Source organism: Prinia subflava, chromosome 3 (assembly GCF_021018805.1).
Source record: "Prinia subflava isolate CZ2003 ecotype Zambia chromosome 3, Cam_Psub_1.2, whole genome shotgun sequence".
Classification (NCBI taxonomy): Eukaryota; Metazoa; Chordata; class Aves; order Passeriformes; family Cisticolidae; genus Prinia; species Prinia subflava.
This window is the reverse complement of record NC_086249.1, coordinates 16,013,776-16,024,685: the sequence shown is the minus strand read 5'-3', so window position 1 is coordinate 16,024,685 and position 10,910 is coordinate 16,013,776. Positions and strand designations below refer to the sequence as shown.

The window sequence follows — 10,910 nt, the reverse complement described above, 5'->3', positions numbered from 1 at the left end:
AGCACAAAATAACTTTGCATACACACCCCTGGGTGGAACATAAGGCATGGTTTTATTTTCCCTCACCCCCCCCCCACCCTCAACTCACACCCATCACACTGTTTAATGGCAGCAAGGCTATGCAGGGATCAATCATATGGATCCTCATGGATCATCTGTGCTCCTGGAGCAGCCAGCAGCAGTGCCCTGGACACCCAGGAGCTCACCTGGCTGCTCAGAGTGCCACTGTCCTGAGCAAACTCCTCTGTGAGGTGTCACTGGGTGGCCCACACAAACACTCTGAGCTCTCCTTCACTTGTCCACAGCATGACCAGTGGTGGCAGCCAGGGTGACCTTTGTGTCCGTGGCCACAGCCTTGGTACCCACCTGCAAGAGAAGAGGTGCCAGCAGCTCAACCCAAACTGGGCCAGGAAATCCCAGTGTGTTACAGGCTTTGGCCCCAGGACTTCTCTAAAATGTACTGATGAGAACACAGCATATTCAAAACCAAAACTGCCAGGGCTCCATAAAGAAAGAATAACTCATCTCAACAGCTGGAGAAAGTAGAAGATTTCCATCCCCTTGCCTGCTGAGTAAAGCAATACATGGGACACAAGCCAGCTGCTTGTGGCTATGGCCAAAGAGATAGATCAAGCACAGAAAAAGCAAGAGGTCAGTTCTATCCTAAAAACACACAAAACACACGATGATACATGCAGGTGAAGGACAGCAAAGATGGTTGGGATTAAACAAGCAAGGGAGTTGAGCTCCTGTCCTAACCATGGAGTGAGGCTTCTCCAGAGTTGGTCACAGTGTGACACAGCCCACAAGCTCCCAACATGCCAGCACTGGAACAGGAACACTGGAGGTGCAATGCTGCTCAGCCTCATTCAGAAGGGCTGAAAAGCTGAGGTGCCCTTTCCCACCTCCTGCACAGCTGGCTCAGGTCTCTGTCCATGGGATGTGCCACAAAGACCCTTCCTGTGTCCTGCTGCCTTTCTCCCTGCAGCAGTCACCCCACCAGAACATGTGTGCACACAGTTTACCACATTCCTGGTGCATGTCCAAGGTGGGAGCTGGGTGAGAGGATCTCCTCCCACCTCTATCCACTAGGGAGGAGCTAGTGCTACAAATGCCCCTGATCCCAGCAACGTGGGGAGAGCTGAGCACCAACCTGGCATGGTCCCCCCACAGGCACAGCGAGCGGCCTTCTGGCCTCCGCTGGAGCAGAAGGTGCAGCAGTGAAACACCCCCCGGTGCTCACGGAACTTGTGCTTCACCATCACAGTGAAGGGAGAGCCCTGCAGAGGACAAGCAAACAGAGAGGCTGCTGCAGCGGGTGCTGGCAGATGTGTCTGTGTTCTCAGACACCACCTGGGAGACCCTGTTGGTCACAGATCACTAAGCCCAGCCTTAAACTGCTACGTGGTGGAAGTAATCCTTAGACAGATTTAAAACAAATACCTAGGAAAAGAAAAGTAGGTGAAGAAGAAGCAGTTCAAGAGGAACAAGAAATGCTACCTGCACATGTTGCCCTTTCACACAGACGCAGACAGCATACAAGCCTGGCTCCTCGGGGATGTAGGAAATACAGTAGGTCCCATCACCATTATCACACACTGTTGGCTTGACTGCACTGTGAACAGTGAAATCCAAGAGGTCAGTGACTGGTAGAAAATCGCTTTAAATGTAAACCAGAGTTTGGCCTAGAGTGGCTTTCACACACCCCTGCTGCTGGAAGCTACAATTACCATACAAAGGAAGTCTCACAAAGCCAGCTGCACTGCAAGGATTTGTAGCAACCCGCACACCAAAAAGGCAGAAGATGACACACAGCACACTTACAAGTCAGATTATCCCATCAGATAAGAGCCCACAGAAATGGGGTAAATTCACAGCTTCAGCAAGCAGTTACCTCCAGAGAAACCCATTAAGAAGACAGGATGTAATAGGCTAGGTTTGAATCACTTTAACCACTGACCTAACTGCACTGACCCCAACTCTTCCCTTCAACGCTGAGGAGTTCTAGGTCCCTGCTGGTAAACTCTCCCTTTTCGTAGTGAAGGTCTGTGTTTCACAGGGAACCCTGGTGAACTGAGTGCTAGAAAGAAAGCCTCAGCTGGTTACTCGAGGATAAATTGCCTGCTCCACAGGAAGATGGAAAGCTTTTCACAGACAATTATCAGGCAGTTCTGCATAGAGAAAGTTTCTTGCTAATCCCCACTAATTAGTCTCCTGGGCCCTGTGACATGACAGTTTCTAATCTGTATTCTCCACCCCCAACACTTCACATCAATACAGCTGCCTACATAATTTCCTGCCATGAACTGTGGTGATGCTTCATGCTCTCCTGCAGCTGTTGTGCCTCAAAGCAAAGCCAGACAGCTTTCAGCAACCCGTGTAGCAACTGCGTACAGGCAAGAGCAAGAAACTGAGTTCATGTGGCCACAGCGACCTCTAGCCCACCAACAGAAACCCAGAAACCCCTCAGGCACACATCTCCCGACATCTCGGGTGCACTTATGGAAGGAAGGCACACTGGAAGGCAGCCAGCACTATTTCTGTGTGCTTTGTCAACATAGCAAAGGGTTTTAGCATCCTGTCCCTTTTTTTTGCATCAGGTCATCTCATCTTGAGTGCTCCTGGAACAAATTAATGCTGGCATCCAGTTCCAGCTAATATAAAACAATAGATTTTTTTCTTAAGAACTAATCCCCAACTGGGTCTGCTTTTGTGCCTGGCTGCTCTTTCGTGACAAGTGTGGTCTGGAAACAGTTATAATTTTTCCTGGTTGGTCATTTTCCTCAAACACTGAGGAGGTCAAGTGCAGCCTTTCCTGGTTTTGTTAGGAAACCTTCAAATGTGTTAAAGCACTCAATGCTTGCAACTACAGATAAAAGGACAAAAGCACAATACAGATTCCTTCTTCAGAACATGAAGAAGGCACTTCCATCAGCTGTCAGAGGCTCGTGGGGTTGGTGAACTCTCTGTCTGACTTGTGACTGTCATACAGGGGTTGCAATGGTTATTAGGTGTCAACAAAAGCAGGAGCCCCAGGTGTCTGCTGGAAGGAGTGAGAAAGAACAACAGCTCCCTCTGACTGTGCCCAGCAACACAGACAAGGAGTTGAATCCTTTAAGAAGCCCAAATCACTCAAAGACTTAATACAAATCTCAGCAATCACTGTCCAGCAAACACAAGCAGTAGGAAGCACTGCAGGAAAAAGAGCAGTGCCTTTTCCTCTACAGGTTCTGACCCACATGCTGAAGCACATCCTCCCACCTGCCTAAGCAAGCAGGGAGCCAGGGCAGGGCAGGCAGAAAGGCTAAGCCAGTGCCCAGGATTTCTTGGGTGAAATACTAACCAGTCCCTCTTGTCCTTGTGGGTGATGGTGACCCGCACAGCGTCTCCTCCCCGCCCCATGGGCTCCCCTGTGGTGTCCTTGCACAGCAGGGTAAAGCCACTCAGCTGGCTCTGACGGGCACTCTGGAGATCTGCAAAAACAAAACAAAACCACCAAACCAGAAAGAAACAGAACTACAAAGGGTTCAGGTCAAGCCATGACTGTGACCTCCCACCTATTTTGCAGCCCCATCAGAGCACAGACAGGATTTTGTTTCTCTTGAGGGGTGTACAGCTCCTTCCACTCACAGGGAAAAGGCAACATACAGCCATAGGTTCTGAGAGATGTCTGGCCAGAGATCTGTACAGACCATGGGGGTCTTTTTGCCTGTCACTCCAAGCCCAGCTGGCACCTTCCCAGAAGGCCTCAAGATGCACCATGCAACACAGAGGAAGAAGGAACAGCACCCCACTGTGCCCCAGAGAACTCAACACATACAGTTTGGCACGGAAGGGACAGAACAAGCCCTGGGTCTGTCTCATTTGCCCTGCACAGACCATTACTGACCAGAGCTGCTTGCGATCTGTGGGATATCTGAACATTATCTGTTTGCTGGTCCAGCTCCAAGTCCTTAATGAGCAAATATCCATAAAACCATCAAGGTATTACCAGGTATTCCTATAGCAATCTCAGCAGAATCTGTAGTGGGAAAAACTTACTCAGCCACAAAGGGGATCTGCCTGGGCTCATGCTGCAGAACAGCTTGGACCACCAGCTATTCATCCTGTCCTGCTATTGCAGGTCCATTCCTATCCCCTGAGTGAGCCCTCCTTGTGCCCCAGCCCCACTCTGAGGTTGGTGGTGTTGGGGAGGGCAGTGCCATATGCTCTGCACATCTGGATGAGAAAAGCTGTCTGGCTCCTTGCCCAGCACAGCTCCCACAGGCAGGCAATACAGCCTCTGCTGGGGCTCCACCTCTGCCCCTGGTCAAGGCCTGGATAGCAGGGAGCCACCTGTGCCAGAAGCTGCACACCACGTGGGTACAGAGAGCAGAGAGGTGACTTCAGGGAGCAGTGCACTCCCACTGAGCCGCTGTACAGCACCCCATTACCTTCCCCATGCAGGGTACACCTGGCTGGATCAACCGCTTTATTGAGAATGGCCCCAAAAACTTCATAGCCGCAACACTGCCCTGCCCTCTCGTGGGGGGAGAACTGGATCCTGTCATCCACGCTGGGCTGGGTGCTGTAAGCAACGCTGTTGAGCTTTGTCAGACGGCTGGACACCAGCCCTTTGGTGATGAGGATCTCCACATCTGAGCCGCTCATCAGCAAGTGCTCTGTGAACTCCACGCCCGTCCTCATGTCCAGCAGCAGCTGCTGCAGCTGGGCCTTCTGCAAGTGCAGCAGGTTTTCCTTCTGCACCTTCAAGTCCTCCAGCTGCTTCAGCAGCCGGTCCCGGTGCTCTTCGATCGCTTTCACGTAGCCCCTGGCAAACAGGCAGATCTCTGAGGCCACGGCCTCTGCGCGACTGCGGACGGCGCTGCCCATCGCATCCACCCGGCTCAGCACGTCCTCCAGGGCGTCCACGTGCTGCTGGCTGCCCTTGAGCAGCTCCCGCAGGGCGTCCCCGTGCCTGTGGATGACATTGCCCGTGAAGTCACAGTGGTGCTGCCGGTGCCTGCCCAGCGCGCAGTCCCGGCACACGGGCTGGTCACACTGCTCGCAGAACAGCTGGAGCTCCTCGGTGGGATGGGAGGGGCACAGGAGAGGCTTCCCGGCCTGGCTGCAATCCTTGCTGTTCTCCAGCTCTGTCACAGCATGGGAGGCCGTTTTCTTCTGTCTCCTACGCAGGAGCAAACACCAATCACTTTATCCATGTTGGCTACAAAATGCAAAAACTGAGACCCTTTGCAAATGCCTATTTGCAACAGGCTGCAAGTCCTGGTGTGCACTGCTCCCTCCTGTCTCCACTGAAATTCCCTGAAAGGACTTGTGCTCTCTTGAGAACTAAGCTCCATACAAAGGAGGAGCGAGCTCTTCCTTTGTGTGGAGCCCCTCCTTAGGGCCTGCTCTCAGGCTCCCCGAGCCTCCCTGACTGCACGGACACCACTGATCTCAGACACAAGGCAAGTGAGCTCTAATATCCCTTAGAGGAAAATCTAGTTCAGGCCACTGCTAGAAGACAGTCAAACTGGGCTTCCTTCTGGTTGCCAGGTTAGGTCCTGCTCAGAAGAGACCAAAGATGGGACATGAAGAACCTGTTATAAACCCAGATATCTACCATGTCACAGGGCAGCACTAGACTGTTTCCATTCTCTGCTATTTTGGACACTGGGAGTTAGTTATTGAGAAGGATGTAAAATCCCCTCTCCTTACTTATCTCCTGCACTAATGACTTGTGGCAGTTGCAATGGGAGCCCCAAGCCATAAGCCAAGACGAATTCCAAGGACCAAGCTCTGCAGAGTTGTTCTGTTAACACAAAGCAACCTCACCACAGGCTCTTACGCTCCTCCTTTTGCTTCCCACTAAACCTCCCTTGGATCCACTGCATTTTTAAAGCCTTCCACTGTTGCATGACTTCAGCATAAGATCTCTCTCACTTGTTCCAAGGAGCACAACTATGCCACTCAGAACCATAGAAACCTTCCCTACACAGCAGGAAATCTTTTCAAAATGTTTTTCCTTAGTCCTTGTTCTGCTCTGACACCAACTATATCAAGTGAGAGCCTGTAGATGCCAGTGGGGTGCAAAAATGATAGCAGTAAATACTATAGGAAGTGGGTCACAGGGACACATTTTCTACTGCTTTCTCCCTTCTGCAGTTATTCCTGGCAGAGCAGCAGGCTGCTGTTCCAGGTCTCTTATCACTCTTCAGCAGCTCCATGGGGTACAAGGCATTAGCTAATCGGAATGGTATGCTGAAAATTACACCCGGAGTGGAAAGGTAACTAAGAGCCTAAGCCATTTTCCCTGCAGGCACCAGTATATGTAGGGGGGCAGGGCAGGGAGGAATATGTCTCAGTTCTTTCTCAGGAAAGAATGTGCTAATCAAGCAGAAGGGAGCAGCAAACGTGGAGGGAATAGGGTGAGTTGCTTAACCCAGGCTGTGGCTTCCCTGGCTTGTGCTGCTGGGTGTTTGTCTGACCCTGCCTGTCACCTCCTTGCTTCAGGAGGCCATTCAGGCTTTACATCACTTTTCTTCTCTAGTGCTGACTGACCTCTGCCTGGCTTACAGGTCACTGCAGCCCTCTCTTCTTCACCTCCTAACTGTTGCAGTTACCTCAATAATTCTACAACATGTAGCAGGCAAGCACATGGGTTGATCATCAGCACATAGCAACCACACTAGGCAAGACTTCCACAAATCTCCTTTCACTTTGCCTAAGGGTGCCTTTACACATACACACAGTAAATGGTGCTGGAGGTGGAGAGAGGCAGAGTAGCACCTTAACGTCCTCATTTTCCTTTATGAGATGTTTTTTCCAAAGTGGACAGTAGAGCATGTGAGGCTCTTGTCACTAGCACCTAGCACCTGCCCATACCCATGCCTGTTGCCCAGTGATACTAAACTGAGATACAAACCAGCATGTGGACACCACTACAGGCAAAGGGTGATGATTCTAACTTAATGGCCAATGCGAAGGCTGATGGACCTATTCCCGGGAAGTTCAAGAAGAGTTTGGACAACAGCCACAGGCACAGGGGGATTCCCGGGGCTGTCCTGGGCCAGGACTTGGGCTCCATGGTCCTTGTGAGTCCCTTCCAACTCCAGATATTCTACGATTCTATGCTAGCAGCTCGCTTGTCCCCACCTGAGTACAGAGCATCCTGCAGGCCTTCTCCAGGCAGGGGTGGTGAGCGGTGGCTAAAATCTGGGACACACGCCAGTCCCTGCCCGCCTCCAGCCGCGGTGTCCCGGTGTCCCCGCCCGGGCCGCCCCTCACCTGTGCGCCCGGCAGCAGAAGCGGCAGAGGCGGACGCCGCACGTCAGGCACCGCCCGGCCGCCGCCCCGTCGGCGCAGAGGTCGCAGCCGGCCGCGGCCCCGGCGCGGCTCCCGGCCAGGCAGTCGGGGGGGAGCTGCTCCAGGCCGCCGGGCGGCAGCGACAGCTCGGCGTCGCACACCGGGCACAGGACGGGGCGGGCGGCGCCCGGCGCTGCGTCGGGCGGCCCGAGCCGCCGCAGGCAGGGCTCGCACAGCGAGTGCAGGCAGGGCAGCAGCCGCGGCGAGGCGCAGGGCCGGGCGCACTGCGGGCAGCGCGGTCCCGACATGCCGGCAGCCCGCGCGGCCCCTCACGGACTCCGCCGAGCATTCCCGCCGGGAGCGCCTCGCGCCGCCCCACGGCACGGGCTCGTTCCCCGCCCCGGCGCCGCCCGCGCCGTGAGCACCGCGGGGGCCGCGCCGTGAGGGGCGGGGGCTGCGGCGGGACCCTGCTGCTGCCCACCCCGCCGCTCCTCCTCCGGCGAAGGCGGCCGGAGGGGATCCGGCAGCCGCCTTTGTCCTCGATGCCCTCACCGAGCGGCTTCGCTCCTCGGGCACCTGCGGGGTTGTTTGTCGCCGCCGCCTGTGTGGGAAACGGCCCCTTCCCACCCCAGCGCCGGCAGATCATGTTTCCTCTTCTTCCAGTTCAAAACTTCCAGGTTTACCGCCTGACTGGCCTCTTTATCGGTCTGCTGGATGCCTTCAGGCCTTGGCAGGTTCTCCTTCGGATCACTGGAGAGAGAACTCGCCGCCCGGCTGAGCGAGAGCGGTGAAACTTTAACTGAGGCGGTGCAAGGCGGCCGCGCTTCGCCGCGCCCGCCCGCCGGGAGCGGGCTGGCTCCAGTCACCGCACCTGGCAATTAGGAACAAATACTGCAAAAGGCAGGCTTGGAAAGCCAGCGTCAGTGAAGCCCTGCATGATGCCCCTTGGACTTCGATGGCATCTACACCGTTGCCTTTATCAGTCTGATGTGCAAGCTCTTCAAAGACTGAAAGCAATTTTCCTTGTCTTGAAAAAGCTCTTTTCAGTGTCCTCTAGTGAACCACATTTAGCCCTTAATAATTGAACTTTTTACCAGCGTCTCCATTAGTTTGCCCAGGACATTCAGTATCTTACCTGTCCCTTCCTGCTGGCCCTTTTGAATACCAATGTAGTGTGAAGAGCATTTGAGACTTCTGGAGTTTCAGTTCCCTAAGTCAAAAATCAACAACCAGGAAGATCTCCAGTTAGGTTTTTTTGTTTGTAGAACCAGACAGTCCACTTACAGAGCAGTAGATAAATACTTAGTATCTGTATATAACACAAATATTTCCTCTGTAATAGATGTTAATGCCACTCTGCTGCCCAGTGCCTTAACACAGAAATCATCATCTTCTTCTAATACACTCAAACATTTCTGTGTCTTTTATGTTGTAATACAAGATCAAAGTTTTAGGTCATAATGAGATGTTTACAACCTCAAAACCAATCACAAGAAGAAAGATGTTCCAACAGCCTTCTTCAGATTACCTACTAGCAAGTGCAGTGGTTGCAGAGGTGAGAGAGGATAAAAGCCGCAGTACTTGTGAGACAAGATGAGTTGATAACAATATTCAGTACTTTCACAAAGAAAGACTGGTTCTTATAATCATGCTGGAGGAAAGAATAGGAAATGGCCCTGTAGATGTGGGTGTGGGAAGAAAACAGAGGAGAGTCATGTCACCTTTGTGCAGAAAAGGTGAGTTACCTGGAGAACAGCAGCATCTTCCATCACTGCAGAGATGGAATGGAATTCCACTGGAGGTGGAATAAGCCATGACTGGCAGTGGAAGAGGAAATCTGAGGATCCAGCCCAGCTGATCTGATCACCTGCGCTGCCACTGATCAGATTGGAGCACAGATCGCTGCTGAGTGATGTATTTATGAATTACCAGCACAAAGCACGAGCACTCTCAGGATGATTAGAGGGAGTTGTAGTGAAATGGGCTGGAGAGAATCATCAAGAGAGCCCTGTGAGAATTGGGGAAAGAAAGGAAAAGCAGAAATGCAGGAAAAAAAACCCCAAAAACCCAACCCAGTGACCCACAAAACAGGAGCTGCATTAGTACAAACTCATGATTCACTTTGGTCACTTTCTCTGTAATATTGCTTTCTTGGGTACTGTCAGTCAGTGGAGGAAGCCCCTGTGCCACTACATCCCAAATAATGGAAGGCAACTCAATGGACATGTAAACTGGAGCTCTGTGAATATCTTCAGTTAAGCACATTGGTCTGCAAAGCACAGCAAGAACTTGACGGAGAGACCCTCTCCCATCTTGGCTTATTCAGAGTTTGCTTTGTAACTGATCAAAATCTATGGATGAAAAAAACAATGTATTGATTTACGTACACTGGAGGGCAATAAAGGAGTACAGCACATAAATGAAGCAATAAAAATGTCATTTAAATTAAGTCAATGTTTTCCTTTTGCTACAAGAGTTGATGGATGGCAAATTATTCTCATTTGACCCAAAATTTACTCGAAATGAAGTCCTCTTCAAACTTGTTTTCCTGCCCGTTGTCAATGATGTCTTATCAGAGCCTCCCAGAGTAGCTGCTTTGCATGATCTGTTCTTTCCCCACCTTACTTTCACTGCCAGCTCCTTCTTTTTCCTGTTTATCTGCTTCTCATTTCCTATCATTAAGCACTAGATCATTACAGAGATATGAAAGATTTGTTTCCTTCTCCCTTCACATTAAGGACTTCTGACTAATATTTCTATTGTATCTCCTAATTAGCCTCCTCGGGGGAAAGCTTTATGCTGCTTTCCCGTTTATATTTTTCTGAAGGAATATTGGTAAAACTTTTTATATCATGTTCAAAAAAATCTTTAAAGCCTAATTTCCTTCCTAGACTCTGTGACTGGTGTGGGTATAACCCATTCATTAAATTTGGAACTGGATGCCTCATGCTTTCCTGTTCCTATTTACTCTGATAATTTCAGGGAGTTGTTTCTGGATATCCTGCCATAAGAAACACACAAACTGAAAAAGTGGTGAAACAGAAATCATTAGCGAACAGGACTGCAGAAAAGTCCAAAGTGACTTGTTGACAGAAACCTGAGAACTTGCCTAACTGCCAGAGCTTAGCTTAATGGCAGCCAGAGGAGTGTGGAAAATTACTTATTTGGGGAATTGACAAAGAAAAGACAAGTAGAACATACTGTTGGCTTCTTTCCTGTTGACCAGCAAGTCCAGTTTTGCTGTGAATTCGTCAGCTCTGGGAGCTACTGTGTTTCAGAGACTTCTCTGAGGGTGGCAGAGCTGCCAGGCTTGGTCTGGGAGTACTTGATGCATCCTTACTTGTTTCCATGCAAACTGTTTCCAGCTACCCAGCTGACAGCTCTTCTCCTTTACATCAACCTCCTCCAGAAAATCCAATGAAGGATTTACAAACATCTGCCAATTTAGGCAGAATCTCTCCCTCATTCAGCTAAATTATGAAATTTCAAATTACACATTTGAAATTATGAGGCATTTGACTGGTGAAAGGAGCATTTCTGTAAGGCACAAAGGCTGGTGTCATCCCCAGCCCTCACATTCTGCATCCAGCATGACACCCACGGACTCACCACACTCTGAGTAA

General features: G+C 51.0%; 1 protein-coding gene across 1 annotated transcript; it reads right to left on the bottom strand.

Annotated features, from left to right (window-relative positions):
• Positions 1 to 64: 64 nt before the first annotated feature.
• On the bottom strand, positions 65 to 8,087 carry TRIM45 (tripartite motif containing 45). The gene is made up of 6 exons (XM_063394013.1): positions 7,270 to 8,087; positions 4,434 to 5,167; positions 3,344 to 3,473; positions 1,501 to 1,615; positions 1,154 to 1,280; positions 65 to 366 (listed from the first exon to the last, which is right to left on the bottom strand). Exons 1-6 carry the CDS (start codon positions 7,593 to 7,595, stop codon positions 215 to 217), a joined length of 1,584 nt encoding a protein of 527 aa, XP_063250083.1. The 5' UTR covers positions 7,596 to 8,087; the 3' UTR covers positions 65 to 214.
• Between the last annotated feature and the right edge of the window lie 2,823 nt (positions 8,088 to 10,910).